General features: G+C 42.5%; 1 protein-coding gene across 1 annotated transcript in view; it reads left to right on the forward strand.

Moving 5' to 3' along the window:
- The window catches only part of CSMD1 (CUB and Sushi multiple domains 1), a 1,974,400-nt gene that overhangs the window by 1,798,824 nt on the left and 155,279 nt on the right, over positions 1 to 20,297 (forward strand). Inside the window, exons 51-53 of the mRNA XM_088479751.1 lie at positions 80 to 274; positions 1,222 to 1,395; positions 8,705 to 8,878. Coding sequence (XP_088335877.1) covers positions 80 to 274; positions 1,222 to 1,395; positions 8,705 to 8,878 — 543 coding nt within the window. The remainder of the gene's footprint in view (positions 1 to 79; positions 275 to 1,221; positions 1,396 to 8,704; positions 8,879 to 20,297) is intronic.

The following is a 20,297-nucleotide window of genomic DNA, read 5'->3' on the forward strand; positions in this document are numbered from 1 at the left end:
TTGTTTACTTTAAGATATGTTAGTGACATTGGGTATCTTTAGGAAAATATTAATATTCAATTATTTTGCTGTTTTGCAGCTATCACTTGCTCAAGCTTGGATTCTCAACTCTCTGAACACGTCATCTGGCAGCTGGTTTCAGGTTCATTAAATGAATATAGATCTCAAGTTTTGCTGAGTTGCAGTCCTGGTTATTATCTTAGAGGTTTGAGACTTCTACAATGCAGAGCTAATGGAACATGGAGTGGAGAAGATGTCAAACCAAGTTGTATGGGTATGGATCAAATATGTATGAATTCAAACTTACTTTTCAAATTCATCTTACCAACAATATTACCATAATTATTCATCACCACAGAGATGTAAAGACTTTGTACTACCAGCAGTAGATGCAAATCAATGTTTGATCATTCATGCCATGCCCTGTCATTCCCCAGACATAGTTTCTTGACAAAAAAAAATTATTCACACAAAATGAGTTGAGTTTTCAAAATGTAGGTTTGGGCCAATGGGGCTGATTTGTGCTTGCTTTTTGAAAGTATACTTTGAATATAATTTGTTGCTATAATTATTTTTAAAAGCTAATATACTTTATGGATGTTTTCACAGAGTTATATAGTATGACATTTAGATTTGGGTACAACTATGTTTTATTATGCATAATACACATTTTCATACTGGCAAGTGTGGGCAAAAACTTATGTGAAGTGTAGTTAATTTAATTGGAATTAGAGGTGTATCTTTTGCAGGTTCTCGACCACTAGAGCAATGATCTTTGATGATGATTATCATGAGAAGAATATATGTGAACATATCTAAATATGTAGTTTAAAACTTGTATTACAATGTTTAATTGTTAGGTAAAAAATGATAACTTCATTGTCTTATATAAGCTTAATGACACATTTATCATGTTACATACATAAACTTAATATAGGTTAATTATGTATTACCACTAATTTCAATTTTCCTGTCACATTATGTATATACCTACAAAGAACAGTAAATATACATATACAGTACATATAGTAAACATCTATCTATCTATCTATCTATCTATCTATCTATCTATCTATCTATCTATCTATCTATCTATCTATCTATCTATCTATCCTTACCTATCAGATAGGACAGAGAGGTCTTCATAAAAAGACAGTGTGTAGCTTTGCTCTGAGTGAATAAATACATTTTATTCATTGGTTTGTTAATTTGTTTCCACAGTAATTTCATGTGGTGATTTACCTACACCTCCAAATGGTAACAGGATTGGAACTTTGAATGTTTATGGAGCAACAACAATATTTACTTGTAACTCTGGATACACACTTGTTGGCTCCCATGTAAGAGAATGTATGGCTAATGGTCTTTGGAGTGGCATTGAAACTCGGTGTCTAGGTAAATATATTTAACTTTTATGTTAAAGATAAAACAGTATAATTGTGATTTATGGAAAAGTGATTGGATTTAAAATAATTATCTCTGTCACATTATGCAGACTGGACAATAGTTTATAAGGGCAGTTTGTATTGGATGGGTGTAATTATGAAAGATATTGCAACCTCTGATCATTGAACTATATGCAGACACAGGGCCTGATTCTGAGTCGCACACAAAAGTGCACGCAGCAGCAGAATCTGTTGGTGGTCACCTGTCTGCAAGTTTATGCAAATGCTGCTACAAACTCCTTCATGTCTTTACACCTATGCAGCCAAATGTGCAAGGTCTAAGACACCCATATTTAGTGTTAGTGTGCACTGTCTGTAATACAGGTAGGTGTGTCCTTATACATCACCATTGACACTTGCACCAGCCCTATGGCAAGTACAGTTTCTCCGTCTGGCCTCGGCCCCCCTGTGCTTGCAGCTGTGCATCTGGGATTGCAGCAGCTACAACACTCCCATAACATGGCCACTGAATGGACCATTGGTACTTACACTACTTGTCACCGCCCAGTCACCACCCAGGAATGCCCATCACTTGTTCTCAACATTTCTGATACCATCTGACCCAAACACAAAAGCACCTTTGTGCATACAGTACACTCTGTATAACACATGGGCATAGGGGTTTCAGAAATGTTCATGAATGTGCAGTTGCAAATAATCGCTCAAGTATGTTAACATCAGCATTGCATGCAGATAGCATGTGGCTAAGAATAAAGTAGTATGCCCAGCTCTATAATTTAAGAGACGATCAATCTGTCAACTCTCTGCGAACTCTATTGTCTTCTTCCTCACGGATCTCACTCTGCCATCTCTTGACCATACAAGTCTACCCATGTTAAACAAACCACTGATGATGGAATAAATTTAGCCTGTGATTAAACAACTCCCTTAGGACAAGGATATATCAATGCTTTCTATTTCACATTTAGCCAGGGGCATATCTATAATGGGTTCAGGGTGTGCAGGGAACACAGGCCCCTGGGTCCAGGGGGGCCCCGCACCGCACACCCTGCACCCATAATATTACTTACCTCTCTGAAGTCCCACGTCGGTGCGGGGGTCCGGCACTGTAAAACGACTGGAAAATGGCCGCAGCGGCCATTTTCCCATTGTTTGCGCACGCTCAGTACAGAGAAAATGGCCGCCGCGGCCATTTTCTCAGTGACCTGTGCATACATTATAGACTCTGGGCACACTCTAATGCCCAGAGACTATAACTCTGGTGCTCGCCACACACAGCTCAGTGCGCAGCAGGCCGATGGGCGGAGAGGAGGGGGCCCGTGTCGGAGATTGCACATGGGCTCCCTCCTCTCTAGAAATGCCCTTGCATTTAGCAACATTATTGTTCCTATCCCCTTTCAGCTCTTTAATGAAAATATGAAAATTGGTAGCTTTCAAAAAGTAATGGTGGAAGCTGAAATGATAACTTTACCAAAAAAAGGTTTAGATCGGTCTCCATAGCCTTGATTAATATGGACATTAACATGTTTACTAACTTAATGGCCAACCATTTAAATCCCCTCCTCCCTAAATTTATCCATCTAAGGTAAGTAGGCTTTATACTTGGCCAGCAAGCACCTGACAACACATGCAGATTTCTTCACCTGTGGAGGAGGCATCAAGTTCACAGGTGAAATGTTGCTCCTTTCCTTGGACACGGAAAAAGCATTATACTGCTTGTATTGGGTGTACTGTCCTTCTCCAATTTGACATCCAGGGTAATATTTTTAACTCCATTGGATAAATGAAGGCTTATCTGCTAAAATATTTAGCAATAGTTTTTATTATTTGGCCTCCTTTTAAATTATGAACAGTAGCAGACAAGGCTGCTCCCTTTCCCTTTTAATTTTTATATTGCTAGCGAACCCATGGCACAAATAATCAGACTCTCTTCTAACTTCCCAGGCTTTCTAATTCAAGATAGTCACCACAAATTATGTATCTTTACTGACAATGTTTTATTGTTTGTAACTAGCCTGGATACCTCATTAGATGCCCACCAGGTATTTCTAGACAAATATAGTGGAGTAGCTTACTACAAACTTAATGCCACTAAATTGGATACCCTGCTTATATGTGTTCATCCTCCTGTTCCCCATGACTTACAATAGCTATTCTCTTTCATCTCGAAAGATGTTTCTTTCAAGTCCTTGGGCATTCAAATCCCAGCTAAAATAAAAAATGTTTTAAGAGCTTACATACTCCCCATGATCACCCAGTTGACAAGTTAACTATGGCCTGGATGAACTATCTTGTAGAGTAGCTGTGTAGGATTCTCCCTTTGCTATTTGGATGAGTACAGGACTTTGCGCACAATGTGTGTATGTGTATGTATATATATATATATATATATATATATATATATATATATACATATATGTATATATATATATATATATAGTAACACAGGGTATAGAAAGTAGGTACTTGGTGAAGCAGTGACTTTTAATGGCAGCAAATACTGCACCTTAGCATATGTGAGCATAGACCTGGATACACACAGGCACATAAAAGAAAATAAACATAATATAATATAAAAGTAAATGTTCCAGCACTCCTTGTGCTTAAAAGTCAGCAATTGCAATATCTGTAGACCTTCCAGGTCCTGGCACCCTAATGCTAACCACCAACCCTGGCCTATCGCCTGGCCAGATTATCTGGCATCAGGGATCTGAGAGATTTAAACCCTTCCTGTGCTTCAGTGATGATTCCAGCTGGGTCTGAGTAAATGTGAAAACCTGGTACTCCACCCATCCACTCTAATGCAGAACACACAGGTTCATTCCAGCCTCCCTTGAAGGGAGCTCATTCCACCAGAATGTGGGCAATTCAGGTAAGAGACAACCCCTCTCACCACTATATATACTGTATAAATGTAGATAGATATATTGTGTATATATGTATATATAAATACACATACATAGATCTATGCAGAAATTATGGCACTCTCCAGACTAGTTTGTAAAGGAAATAACAGTGTATTTAATGTCCAACAGAATACAAACCAAAAACAAGCATATACATACCACCAACATTTCGATCCAACCCAGGACCTTTATCAAGGCAATAACAATGCTGCTCAAGTTCAATACAACTTTTGTGTGTTTATCCGCGTTGATCTTGTGTTCAAGAATTAACACAAAATAAATATTTAGGGGAGTATTTATAATAGGTGCGGGGTGTGAGGTGCACATGGGCCCCTGGGTCCCAGGGGGACAACACCGCACTCCCTGCACCCATTAACTCTTTATACTTACCTATCCATTGTCTCCAGTAGGGCTGCTCTGCAGCGCCGGACCGGCGCTGCAGAGCAGCAAAAGTCACTGGCAGTATTACTGTCCCCGGGAAAATAACACATGCGCCATTTTCCCAGAGATCCGTGCATGCACAGTAGATTCTAGCACTAGAATCTACGGCCGCACCACCTGCTGTGGCACCGCAAGAGAAAGGAGGGGGCCCGCACTGAGTCAGCACATGGGCCCCCTCCTCTCCTAAAACACCCCTGGGAATATTGCATGACAAACTTTACTGTCACATGTATAATGTCACAACATAGGATTAACAAGAGGATGATATGAGGGTCTATACAGTGATATCTTAAGCTACAGATCCACATACAGTTTCTCTATGGTCACTCCAGCAATTCTTTCTGATCTGTTTTTAAAATCTCTGTAAAGTCCTACTTTATAGCGTCGCTCATAGTAGGGATTTATCATAAAAGAATTGCTGGGGTAGCTGAGTGATGGACTCATGGAAGGAACAATAGGACATGTCTAGATTGTTACTTATGTCCATTTTTGAGTGCTCTGCTAGAACAAAATAATTGCAGTGCCTCAGCCAGCAAAATGATGTTGAAGAAAAACCAATAGTTATACATAATGAGTGCTGTTTATATATATTATTAAACAATCCAAAAACAATAACATCTGAAAACAGAATAAAACAGATATACAGAATACAGTATATAAATCGTAACCACAATGCAATATCCTGTGCCATCTAAACATATGCTGTCATGGGGTGACCACTCAATGATAAGCTGCTAAAGATACTAGTCAATTAAGAGAAATCAATCACTCCTAAACTGTTCAATCCATTGTATTATAAAGTGAATAATCAGCTTCTATTCACTGGACCATTGCGCATTTGTTTCATCCAAACAAATTTAATACTGCAAGAAAATCAAAGTGATTTGTGTGTTGAAAAACAGTAACTAAAATGTTTTAATAAAAGAACACACAATGTCACAATGTTTTAGAATAGTTTATAGTGATTTATCTGGCACCAAACATTTAGTAGAGCTGACGATTTAATATGAGACAGAACAGATGCTGCATAGATTCTGACTATAATGCTGGTTCCTAAAGACAAATAATGACAAGATGGCACAGTCACCTAGTTGCCCAAATTGCGTGCTTATAAATTGGTCTAATGTGATGGTCAGCACGTACACAGTTCATTCTGATTGCTCTCTGATGCATTTTGTTGTATAGGAATGATTTTTAATTCAGATGTAGAATTGATTGACAGAACGGGGAGGCAATTATGTATTGATTGAGGGGAGAATGACACTGGAGTGTTTATTATTATTATTATTATTATTATTATTATTATTTATTTATTTGTATTACTGTGTTGATTATAAGCCTGCAATTAAGTTCCAATATCAGTGATTTGCTATAATGTCATCTAAAGATGCGAGGCACATATTAACAGGAGGGCACTGCTTCGTTGTTCCTTATCTCATTTTTTGTATGTTCCAGGGATAGAACCCCTAATTAGACTAATCAGCAGAACCATACTACTAAAGAATTCATGGTGAAAAGTCATGAATTCAAAAGTCTTTTAAGTCGACATATTACTCCACATACTTCCCACATAGATCCTTTGCATACAAGCCCAGCAAGCTGCCTACATTGAAATCCCTGAATTTTATATATTTCTTCGCCCATTTTTTGCTGAATAGTTAAGATAAGAACCTCACAAATACTTGTGGTTTGGAAGAATAGGAATATTAACAATAATAGCTTCACTAGACTTTTATATTGGTTGCAAATGATCGCAATTACCTACCCTCCATACTTTTTTAGAAATATAGGGGGAATGTACTAGAATCTGATTTTGCAAGACTTGTGCAATACTGGTCATTTTTTGGTGCGTTTTAAGATACACCATTACAATAGAATGTGAATAAATGCAAATTCAACCAGAAACCCATCAGGATCAAACTCAGATGGATACAAATCACTGTCTTGATTTTTAGAATGTTACAGATAGAAGCCACAAAATCTAATAGCCAGCAAGTTTGTAACTCACTGGAAATGTGCGAGCAAGTACCTCTGAGCAAAATAGGTCCCTATGGCATATGAGATACTGGAAATTCAGCTAGCTTGTCTGGCACAACATGTTAAATGTTAAATAATGTTTAAATAAATAATGGGATAAAAGCTTAGGACTTTCCCCCAAAAGTGCCACCAACACTATGGCTCCAGCCTAGAATTGTATTGGAAAAATTGGAGGACACAAGGCATTACCAGCCAGGGCTTGTGGTACTATAGCAGTGTACACACACAAAGCAGATTCTGCCTGCCATAGAACAACCACTCTTAAGACTAGAACTTCCAGCAATTTTTTTTTTAAATAGGAAGGCAACAATATGGATCAGTGTGTACATGTTATGCTCTAACATAAGCCTTGTATAGAGATATTATGGTCCAGATTCGGAGTCGCACGCAAAAGCGCACACAGCAGCAAGTAATGGTGGTCACTTCTCTGCAAGTATATGCAAATGATATTCAAACTCATTCCCTTGTGTACATCCATATGGCTGAATATGCAAAGACTTAGACACTTTTAGCACTATTTTGCACTGTAATACTTTTTGGGGCATCATAAAATGCCATTATTGGTCGCAAAATCTAAACTTGCACCAGACCTATGACAAATGCAGTTTACCTATCTCACCACAGCCTCCTATGCTTGCGGATGTCAGTCTGGGAATGCAGCCGCTTACATTGACATGCCTGTGACACTGTCCACCGAGCGGACAATTTTTGAGTGCACTATTAGTCATTTCCAAGCAGTGGCAGATCAAGGGGGGGAGATTGAGGCAATCCCCCCCAACAGAGTCTGTCCTTGATCCTCTCTATCCTCCGCATCATGCACAGAGCAGGCTGTGTGCCCTCCCCCTCCCCTTATCCTCATTCAGCCTGTGCTATGATCAGAGCTGTGTAAGCATGTCCCCATCCGGGGGGTGTGTTAGTGACAAACTGTCTCTGGGGAGCCTGTGAGGGTGAGATCACAGCTGGCTCCCTGCACCCTGCTGCTCCTGCTGGACTGACCAGAGACTCTCATCCCTGCACAGTGGTGCTGTCTGTGCACTACTACTGACACTGTGCAGGGAACGTTACAGACTCCGTCCTACCTCGCTGCTGTACAGAGAGAGGAGGGAGGGGGAGCAGGGAGATGGCTGCTTCTGCCCTCGGACAGAGAAAGGGGGGGTGCAGGAAGGTGGCTGGGGCAGTGATAGCAAGGAGATGGCTGGGGGAGGGGAGAGCAGGGAGATGGCTGCTGCGACCAGAAAGATGAGGTGTCAGTACAGGCAAGAGGAGGAGTCAGAATTAATCATTAAATCACCCACCCCAAAAGAACAGTCTAGATCCACTACTGCCTCCCAGTCACTGCCCAGGAATCACTTTTCTGCCACTTTTCTGATACTGTTGAATCAGTCACAGCAGCACCTTTGTGTAGTCACTCTGTAATGGATGCACTGTAGGGGTTTTCAGAATTTTTGTGCAGTTTCAAATAATCTCTCAGCTACATGTACATCAGCATCGCATGCAGCTCTGAATCTGGCCCTATACATGGTCTTTTTTAAAACATTTGGAATTTTAACAGTTGTTCATATTCTTTCACCTAAGTTTAATACTAAAGGAGAAACTCAGAGATATTGCCAGTTATATACAGTATATACTGTTATGCTTCTTCCCTAAATCTAAAGCTTTTATCTTATTACAGAAATGTAAACAAATGAAACATTAAATAAAATATTGCACAATAAATTGTACTGTATCCATACCAGCCAAATAAATAATAATAGAGAATTTATAGCTTAGAAACTGGAAGGAAATATTCAATTGCTATGTTACATTACCTTTTCATAAGGATGATTATTATTAAACACTTTTATATTTGTTTTTTGTTTACTTGAAATGGATAGGCGTTAACCTTATATGTATGTATTTTAATTTATTTTACAGCTGGTCATTGCGATTCTCCTGATCCTATTGTAAATGGACATATAAGTGGTGATGGCTTCAGTTATCGGGACACTGTAGTGTACCAGTGTAATCCTGGGTTTCGTCTAGTAGGCACCTCCGTTCGCATATGCCTTCAGGATCACAAATGGTCAGGACAAACACCAGTTTGTGTCTGTAAGTATCTATCTATCATTCAGCCTGCAGTAGATGGTTCAGTGTGTGAAGAACAAAGCTAATTGTAATTTGTTTTTACGGGAGATATTATAAATAAAATAAACAGCACTATGGGGGCATATTTATCACAATCCACAACTCAGATATGATAATATGAGATATGGGATATGATAAATTCACCCAAATTCCCATTGCAATATTGAATACATCATAACAATGTATCAAATATTGCATGCAGGGACAGGACTTGCAAGAAAGCTCTGTTCCTGCAAATCACCTCCAAGCACATTTTTCGTCACCCCCTCCTCTCCCCTCTCCCCCTCAGCTTAGACTTACCTCCATTCAGTTGATCAGTGAACCAGTGAGCTCATCGGTTATCTAGTCATCTGATGGCTGTGCATAACCCTGGTCATCTGATCCCTGCAGTAAACTAAGGATTCCCCCGGCACTTCACAGCATCTTGGTTTTTCGATCAGATAACTCGGGCACAGCATTCAGATGACCAGTTCTCACTACTTAATGCCATCTCCAGATAGTGTTATTATTGCAGGGCTCCTTCCCAGTATTTTTTTTTACATTTTCTTTTAGTAAATCTAAAATAGATCAGATTTCCTATTACAAGTATGGGAAATGCGATCTGCTTACTAAAATAATGTGAATTAAAGGGCTTGGAGTAGTTTTGTGTGAAAACTGCTCCAAAAGCCATTTGATACATTTTAGCGATACTAAAATAATGTGAAATGGGTGGGAAAACACCCATTTTCAAATTTTTTTTGTAATATTTTTTTTAAATAGACTCCTATATGTTTACTCAGTATATATTACATAACTAATTCTAAATCCATTACTCCAAAATAATTTAGTTTGTGCAGTGTCTGTTAAATACAAACAAAGGGCCTGATTCAGAGCCGTTCGCTATTTGCGGTCGTTCGTTCTAAAACAAGGGGTGGCTATTCAAATGATCAGTTCGCAAATTGCAGTCTGTTCACACCTCTAAGTCTGAATGAGCGAGCAAAACATACGCTCGTTTATTTGTTAAAAACGCCCCCTGGCCGCACGCACCATACGTCATGTCCGCTATTTATTAGATTAATCGAGTACATCGACCAGCGTATGAACTGCTCGCTATTCTTGTGGTTGGTTTTTGCTACCACAATCTTGCGAGCAGTTCTGGCTATAAAATAACCCAGTGACGTGGTCAATGACGCTGCTGTATTAATTATGCACACCCATAAAACGCCCGTTTTGACCTTTAAGCACGCCTGCGTTCGGATCTCCACTCCCCATTTTCAAGCACCTTCCCCTGTTACCACCCACATACGCCTCATTCTGTCACTCACAATAGCAGGCATTCGCTATATTGCGAGCACATGAATTTCGGCCGCACTGACTGGTTCGCGCATGCGTATAACGATCCGTACGCATGCGCAGATGTGCGAACATCGCTCGAAACGAGCGTACTGCCGCTAGCGAGTGGCTCTGAATGAGGGCCAAAGTAAGTTATTTGATACTTTGTGGGCATATCCAATGGATGCACATATTCATAATATTGAGATTAGTGATTACAATAAGATATGTTGCTCCAGTCTCTCTATTCTCCCTTCCTGCTCCAAAGTACATCATCACCTCTGTGGCGAAAGTCAGGTCTAGTCCATTTTTTGAGCAAATTTGTGTTTTTAGTAAATAGCTGCAATGCCCTGGGTTGCCTGGCTTTTATTTATTCATTTTTTCTCTCTGTTTCCACAGCCCACCTTTTTCTCACAATCTCTCTCCTCCTTTTCACTCACTTTCTCCCAACCCCCCTCTCTCTCTTCTCCCATCTATCCACTTCATATCCCAACACTTTTTCTCCTCTCTCTCTCTCTCTCTCTCTCTCTCTCTCTCTCTCTCTCTCTCTCTCCCCTTCCCCCTTTTTTGTCTTCCCCACAGTAACACTTACTTCCCATATTTCCTTTTTTCTCCCTCACAGTCTCTTTCTCTCTATCACCACACCACCACTTTTGCCTGTGAATCTCTGACACTGATGTGAGAGATCAGAGGTCATAACTCTTATTATAATTTTTATCAACAGTCAATTTTATTATTTAGATAACACAATTTTACATACAGATGTGTCCACATACAGCTACTGCAGCACAACAGATCTCGACATGAGAAAAATCCATGGCCGCTAATATCAAAGACCTTTTTACACAGATTCAGACTCAGATGTAGAAATGTTGCACATCAAATTGATCAGTGCAATCTAGCAATGTAGTTTTGTTGCTCCCAGTTGTTTTATTAATGTGAAGAAGATGCACATTTTGAACGAGAAAGATAATCGGTGCTACCAAGCTGTCCTGGACCTGATGTGCCAAGAAGGGACATTTGGTGCAACTGAAGCTACATTGTAAAAGGACACATCTATATATGCTCCAATCAGCTCCAAAACAACACTGTGGCTTTATGTACATTAGTACATAGAGGGCCTGATGCAGAGGTCGAATCTAATGCAGCTGTTACTGCATCTTTATGCTAATGCCACAGCCGATTGTATTCATACAAAGATGTTGACCAGCTGTAATGCTAAACCCCGTTTTTCATTTTAAGATGCACCATTGCCCACACAACGGTTGCACCATTGAACCTTGCACCAGCCCAATGGAAGCGCAGAATGTCCGCCTGAACATGGTCATCATAATCAGTGCAGTTTCGTCAAAAACCGCAGTCGCTAACCATGACACACTTGCGACGTGCCCGCATCCAACTGCCACCCTCATTTACCAACCAGGAACACCCACTGAAATTGCCTCTCTCTGTGTACAACTTCCTTCTGTGTCTTTCAGTGGTAACCATCGAGATGCATGTGCAGTGCAAAGCGGATGTATGCACAGACTTAAAACACTGCATTCACCTATGAATCAGGCTCAGAGTCTTATATGTCTATATATTTTACCCTTTATCAGGGCCGCAACTAGGGGGGGGCTGGAGGTGCACATGCACCGGGTGAGCCGCTGTACCTGGTGCCAGTGACCTCCAGCCCGGCGCTGCAGAGAGGCTCCAAGCCGGACGTCCGCTGGTAATATTTATTACCAGCGGGCGCCCGGCTCCTTCTCTGCAGCGACGCGGTGTAGCCGGAGCCGGAGGCTGGAGTTCTCTCCCGAACTCCAGCTTCCGGCTCTCCCCACGGGCACTATGGGGGAGACGTCATGACATCTCCCCCATAGTTCCAAGGAGCAGCCGGCGGACCGGACGTGACGCTGGATGCAGGAGCGGGGTTCAAGGTAAGTATTTTTTTTTTTAATAAGCTGCACTACTGGGGCATTATTATGGGGGCAGGGGCATTACCACAGGGGCATTACTATGGGGGCATAGGCAATAAGGGGCATTACTAATGGGGCATGAGCACTACAGGGGCATTACTATTGGGGCATGGGCACTACAGGGGCATTACCACAGGGGCATTACTGTGGGGGCATGAGCACTACAGGGGCATTACTGTAAGGGCACTACAGGGATATTACTATGGGGCATGGGCAATACAGGGGCATTACTATGAGAGCATGGGCACTACAGGGGCATTACTATGAAAGCATGGGCACTACAGGGGCATTAATATGGGAGCATGGGCACTACAGGGGCATTACTGTATGGTGGGTACTACAGGGGCATTACTATGGGGGTATTAACATATGGGCATTACTATGGGGGCATTACAATATGGGCACTACTGCAGGCGGAATTACATGGGGGGCGCCAAATTACTGTCTTGCCCCTGGTGACAAAAATCCTAGTTTCGGCCCTGCCTTTATGCATGTAAGACATTAAGTGCCAGATTCAACTAGCTGGGGTAATTTACCGTGGACTAATGCATTGGCAGGGGCTATTGAATTGTAGCCCGTGGCACCCCGCAGGCTGCACTTAATGTGGATTTCAGTTCGAGTCTGAGCCTGCAATTCCATCTATCTCTGAATCAGGCACAAAGTGCCTTTAGCGTGGTTGCCGTGAACTTGTTATATAATAGCTCTGGGCACTTATCCCAGAATTTATGCATTAACGCACATTAGCCTTGGATTTACCGCACAAGGAAAAGGGCCTATGATTGAATAGCTCTGGATGTAAAAGCCAGAGGATGCTAGCACTTTTACTTGCATGGTAATTTTCTGAGCTAATTGAATTCATCCCTACTTGTAAGACTAGGTCCACATGATCACATGTTGGTGAGTGCTGGAGCTAATTGGAGTTCATTCATGGACCATACTTGCCTACCCTCCCGATTTGGTCGGGAGCCTCCTGAAATCGGGTGCCGGTCCCAAACTCACGAGAAGGCAGGCAAGCCTCCCGGCTGGCGGCGACCCCTCCTATCCCTCCGCAATTACATGTAAAGCCCCCACAACGGGGGATGGCTGTCACGTGATTCACGTGGAATCGCGTCATTTTGGCCCTGACCCCTGCTTCACACTGCCTGTAATATCAGCAGTGTGTAGTGGGGGCAGGGTCAAAATGATGTGATTGCATTGCTCCGCCCCCCACCCCAACCGCAAACTCGTCGTCTGGCCGGCCCCACCCCTGTTTGCTGGTGACGTCCCCCCAGTCATACCGATCTGACTGCTCCCTCCCGGAAGGGGCAGCCAGATAGTCGGCAAGTATGTCATGTACTAATGCTGCCTAAGCACCTGAAAAAAACTTAAGGATGGATGCAGCTATAATTGTCTATGCTTATCTACTGTATTTTTGTTACCTATTGCTGTTTTTTATCATATGATATGGGCCCGTTACACATACCCAATTGCTAGTATTCAGCAAACTCTGAAAACTGAACGTTTTTGGAGTTTGCCTCCGGAAACCAATGCAATCTTCATCTGGCTCCCGGTGATGAACAGGCTCCTGAATCTAGCAACCGGAAATGAAAGTTTGTAAGTGAAGAACTAAACAAGTACAATGCTTTCTCATATATACACTTAGATTCTACTTTAAAGTTGCAAATTTAAATTCTGCTTGAAGAAGCAGATGAAGAGCATGAATGTGTAGGTGCAGGGGTGCCAAGGGGTTAGGAAAAGCGGGTGCTAATTACCTGGGCCCGGGTTTGCTGGAGGTGCCTGGGTCTGGCGCCACCCCTCCTCCCTCTTACCTCACAGCAGTCCAGCACACACTGCTGTGTGCTGGGCTGCAGTGGGAGACTGCTCTCAGCTGCTGAGCAGCGGCTGCAACAGTCTCCTATGCCTGTGGGGGGAGTGATCACACTGATCATGTCCCCCTTTGCGTTGCACTATTCTGATCGGCTCACAGCACCCTTCTCCTCAGCTCTCAGCGGTGCTGCAAAAATTATTTCTTTATCCCCGGGCCCGGCACGGCTCTCTGTGCCCCTGTGCAGGTGCGGTACATTCAGGGCATGCAGACCTTGCCTTTAACATGTGTCTTATTTGAATGTTAAACTTGTCTTTAAATATGGGAGTTACAATGTGCAGATTTTGTACCTAGAAAAATAATGTGAGAGCAGGTTTTGGAGTCGAGGAAGATGAATGTTACATCTTTTACCTGGACACATACAGTATATAAGCTAGTTTTAACCAGCAGGTATCTTCTGCAACTTAAAATACAGACATGGAAACATAAGTGAGCAGATGCATCTTTGCTCAAATACATATAGGGCAACTACAGTATAAATCCATTTTTATTTCTTTTTGGCTTTGTTAATCACTGATAAGGGAAGCCTAACATCAAAACTGCAGGTATGAGACATTGGCTTGTAATATTTCAATAAATGTTTAAAAGAAATTGCAAAACTTTAGATTTATACTAAATAAACATCAATATGCACAATAAGTAGAACTAAATAATACATTACATAATAAAATTGGCAAAAATGAAAATCACAAAATCAGTACACATTTTTCTAGAAACATTTGAATAGAAGACATAGATATATACTGTATTCGCATACAATAATATCCCAAAGTTGAGCGATTATTGGGATAATTGAACATGCATCTAATTCACACTGCGTCAAGGTACATTATTGTAGTTGCTCGGAAAGACTTTTGACTCGCAGTTTGATTGACAGTCAGAAAGCATTTGTGAGAAGTAAAGGGGAGTGGCAGCAAAAAATGTAAAGTGTCGCAACCATTTTCCGACCCTGTCACAGCCTGCATCTGCGATACTGTGTGCATAAAAATGTCTCTGGCGTCTCAGTTCCTTTTGCTATTCTGAGTAGCCAATGGGTTACTTAGAACTGCAATACTAAAGTGATCTGCGACCAATGCTGCCGTTATGTACGCAGATGATTGGGTTTGCAAAGCTGCAGGTGGAATTCTCAATACATTGTTATGTTTCAGTGATATTTGCATATTTTTGCACAGCAGCAGCATATGGGATTGCAGCTGCGATGACATTAGCCTACATCTCTGAATCAGGCTCTGTGTTTGTTCCCGGTTTCACTATATGGAGCATCCGCATTTAGCTGTGAATTATGTGCTTTCAGGATTGATCATTGTAAGTAAAAGGAATTAGTGTTTCAAAATAGCAATTAATAAATGACATGGAGAGATTATATTTTACTGACACTCTCATTGAGTATAACAATGTAATCTCCCCAGGAGTGATTAGTTAAAGGAATATCAATTGTACTAGAAATATAAAATCCATTTTTCCACACAACATGAACTAAGCAAAAGTAATTTATATATAAATTGTATATGTGTGTGTGTATATGTATATATATATATATATATATGTATATATATATATATATATACTAGGGGTGTACACCGGCCACTTCGTGTTTTGTGTTTTGGTTTTGGATCTGGATCTTTCTTCGTGTTTTGGATCTGGATTGGTTTTGCTAAACCACCCTTCCGTGTTTTGGGTTCTGGGTTTTGTGTTTTGGATCTGTATTTTTGTTTTAAAAAGAATAAAAACAGCTAAAATCGCAGAATGTGTTGGTTTTTCTGCACCTATGCTATTATTAACCTCAATAACCTTAATTTCCACTCATTTCCAGTCTATTCTGAACACCTCACATCTCACAATAGTGTTTTTATGTCCAAAAGGCTATGCTAAGCGACACGAGTGGGTGGCACAAACACGTGGCCCATCTAGGAGTGGCACTGCAGTGGCAGACAGGATGGCAGTTTGAAAAACTAGACCCCAAACAGTACATAATGCAAAGAAAAAAAAGAGGTGAAAGATGGAATTGTCCTTGGGCCCTCCCACCCACCCTTATGTTGTATAAACAGGACATGCACACTTTAACAAACCAATCATTTCTGTGCCAGTGTCTGTCACACGACTGTGGCTGAAATTATTGGTTCGTTTGGGCCCCCACAAAACAAGCTGGCAATTAATCTATCTCTGCACAAACTGGCTCTACGGAGGCAAGATGTCGTCCTCATCCTCCTCATCCACCGATTCCTCACCCACTTCAGTGTTGTGTACATCCTCATCCTCACAGACTATTAACTCGTCCCCGCTGGAATCCACCACCACAGGTCCCTCTGTACATTCTGGAGGCTGGTCTCCCTGGAAGAGTTGGTAATTAATTTTTATGAAATCATCTTCTCCACATTTTGTGGAAGCAGCCTCCTACGCCTTTCGCTGACAAGAGCCAGTTTGTACAGGGGCCTCCAAATTGCCTCTTTTTCCTGCCAGTACAGGTACGGACTGTCTGACATGCCTACTTGGATGCTGTCACCGATGTAATCCTCCACCATTCTGTCAATGGTGACAGTATCATATGCAGTGACAGTAGACATGTCAGAAATTGTTGCCAGGTCCTTCAGTCCAGACCAGATGTCCAAGCTCCTCCTTCACTTTCTCCAGCTGCTTCTGCAAAAGCCTGATGAGGGGAATGACCTGACTCAAGCTGGCAGTGTGTGAACTGACTTCACGTGTGGCAAGTTCGAAGGGCTGGAGAACCTTGCACAACATGGAAATCATTCTCCACTGCACTTAAGTCAGGTGCATATCCCCTCCTTTGCTTATGTCATAGGTGGATGTATAGGCTTGAATGGCCTTTTGCTGCTCCTCCATCCTCTGAAGCATATAGAGGGTTGAGTTCCACCGCGTCACAACCTCTTGCTTCAGGTGATGGCGGGGCAGGTTCAAGAGTGTTTGCTGGTGCTCCAGTCTTCGGCACGCAGTCGCTGAATGGTGAAAGTGGCCAGAAATTTTTCGGGCCACCCAAAGTGTCTCCTGCACGCCCCTGTCGCTTTTCAGAAAATTCTGCACCACCAAGTTTATTGTGTGAGCAAAACATGGGACGTGCTGGAATTTGCCCAGATGTAATGCTCGCACAATATTGGTGGCATTGTCAGATATCACAAATCCCCAGGAGAGTCTAAGTGGGGTAAGCCACTGGGCGATGATTTCCCTCAGTTTCTCTAAGAGGTTGTCGGTGGTGTGCCTCTTACTGAAACAGGTGATACACAGCGTAGCCTGCCTTGGAACAAGCTGGTGTTTCTGAGATGCTGCTACTGGTGACGCTGCTGATGTTGCTGCGTAAGGTGATACATCTACCCAGTGGGCTGTCACAGTCATATAGTCCTTAGTCTGCCCTGTTCCACTTGTCCACATGTCCGTGGTTAAGTGGACATTGGGTACAATGGCATTTTTCAGGATACTGAGGACAATTTTTCTGATGTTTCTGTACAGTCTCGGTATCGCCTGCCTAGTGAAGTGGAATCTAGATGGGATTTGGAACCGGGGACACACTACCTCTGCACTAATGGCAGATACCGGATGCACGTCTAACACCAACATAGCAGTCAAGGCCTCAGTTATACATTTTGCTTCAGGATGACTGCTGTCGTACTTCATCCTCCTCGCTAAGGACTGTTGGAGGGTCAATTGTTTAGTAAAAGTAGTGGTGTTCCTACTTCCTCTCTGGGATGATGAACGACTCCCAGCAGCAGCAACAGCAGCAGTGGCAGCAGAAGGCGTAGCAATGCAGGATCCTCCGGAGGAATCCCGGATAGGAGAGTCAGTCATGCCAGTGACATGGCCTGCAGGACTACTTCCGATCCTGACTAAGGAGGAAATTGACGAGGAGGGAGTTGACGGTGTGGTTTGCAGGTGCTTGGATACAACAGGACAATGGGATTTAGGTGTCCCTGGACTGCTTACGGTCTTAGCCAAAGTTTCTGAACTTGACAGTAACTTTTTATGAATGCGCTGCAGGTGCCATATAAGGGAGGATGTTCCTAGGTGGTTAACGTCCCTACCCCTACTTATTTCACCTTTACATATGGTACATATGGCAAGACAGTTGTTGTCTAGATTTGGATAGAAATATTGCCAGACCAAAGAGGTGGAATGTTAGGTCTTTTGCCCAGGCATGACCGTGATGGGCTTTTTCATCCCACGGACAACAACTGTCTCCCCCGGAGCCTGATTTAAACAAACCACATCACCATTAGAATCCTCCTCGCCAACTTCCTCCTCAGCGCCAACTACACCAGTATCCTCATCCTGTTGTACTTCAACAGTGACATCTTCAATTTGCATATCAGCAAGTGGACTGTGGGTGCTCCTTTCAGCACTTGCAGGGGGCGTGCAAATGGTGGAAAGAGCCACCTCTTCCCGTCCAGTTCTGGGAAGGTCAGGCATCGCAACCACCACCACACTTGGACTCTCCTTGGGGATTTGTGATATCTTCTTAGAATGCACAGTTCTTCACTGTGCTTTTGCCAGCTTAACTCGTTTGATTTTTTTAGTGGGAGGAGGGCTTCCATCGTGTCGTAAATGGCATATTGGCAAGTTTACGTTTCTCTTCAGACGATTTAAATGTTTTTTTCAAGGTCATTTTCCTGAACTTTGTCATTTGGGATTGTATGTGCCCTCTACTATGACATTGGGCATCGGCCTTGGCAGACGACGTTGATGGCATGTTATCGTCTATGTCATGACTAGTGGCAGCAGCTTCAGCACTAGGAGGAAGTGGTTCTTGATCTTTCCCTATTTTATTTTTATCGGAGAAAGTTTGGTCCTCTATTTATGTTATATTGATATATACGTGCGGCTAAGGCGCACACAAACACAGAAAATATTTTTTTATTTTTGTTGGAGACTAGTGCAGTTTGTAGGTTACACCACCCTTTAAGAAATGAGCCAGCCGGCCCTTTACTTAATGGACACAGGCGCACGCTTGGTGCTGCTCCTTTGTTGATGCACGTGCAGCCACAGTGCACACAATTCACAAACACAGAAAAAATTTTTTATTTTGTTTGGAGTGCCCTTTGGGGGTTACAGCACCCTTTAGCAGTCAATCCATCCGGCCCTTTATTTATGGGACACAGGCGCACGCTTGGCACTACTTTGTTGATGCACGTGCGGCTACTGCGCACACAATTCACAAACACAAAAAAATATTTTTTTTAATTTTGTTTGGAGTGCCCTTTGGGGGTTACTGCACCCTTTAATGGACAAGCCAGCCGGCCCTTTACTTATGGGACACAGGCGCACGCTTGGCGCTGCTCCTTTGTTGATGCACATGCAGCCACAGTGCACACAATTCACAAACACAGAAAAAAAATAGATTTTTTTTGCACTTGGGGGGAGCACCCCTGATGGACAGAGCACCCCCTGGACAACACTATAGCACCCCTTTAGGACTGGGACACTGCACAGGACTTTGGAGTGGACACAGCACCTATGGACAACTGACTGCACAACACAGTCCAGCCAGCCCCTATGGACTTTGAAGGAGTGGACACAGCCCCTATGTACAACAGCAGCACAGCGCATCACAGCACAGCACAACACTAAACTGCACTACAGTACACTACTCAGCCCAGCCTGCCCTAACTCCCTCCCTCCCTCTTCACTGTCCACAGCCTAATATACACACACACACACCAATGAGCCATAATATTAAAACTACGGACTTGTGATGTGAATAACATTGATCATCTCATTACAATGGCACCTGTCAAGGAGTGGTATATATTAGACAGCAAGTGAACACTCAGTTGTTGAAGTTGATGTGTTGGAAACAGGAAAACTGGGCAAGTGTAAGGATCTGAGTGACTTTGACAAGCGCCAAATAGTGATGGCTAGACAACTGGCTCCTATCATCTTCAAAATGGCAGGTTATGGTGGGTGTTCCCAGTATACAGTGGTTAGTAGGTACCAAATGTGGCTCAAGGATGAATAACTGGTGAACCAGCAACAGAGTCATGGGCATCCAAGATTCATTGATGAGTGTGGGTAGTGAAGGCTAGCCTGTGTGGTAAAATCCCACAGAAAAGCTACTGTAGCACAAACTGCTGAAAAGGTTAATGCTGGCTATGATAGAAAGGTGTCAGAATACACAGTGTTATGCAGCTTGCTGCGTATGGGGCTGCATAGCCACAGACCAGTCAATGCTAACCCATGTCCACAGCCGAAAGTCTCTACAATGGGCAAGTGAGCATCAGAATGCACTATGAGAATAAAGCAAGCTGGT

This window comes from Taudactylus pleione, unplaced genomic scaffold (genome assembly GCF_031769625.1).
Source record: "Taudactylus pleione unplaced genomic scaffold, aTauple2 ptg000244l, whole genome shotgun sequence".
Classification (NCBI taxonomy): domain Eukaryota; kingdom Metazoa; phylum Chordata; class Amphibia; order Anura; family Myobatrachidae; genus Taudactylus; species Taudactylus pleione.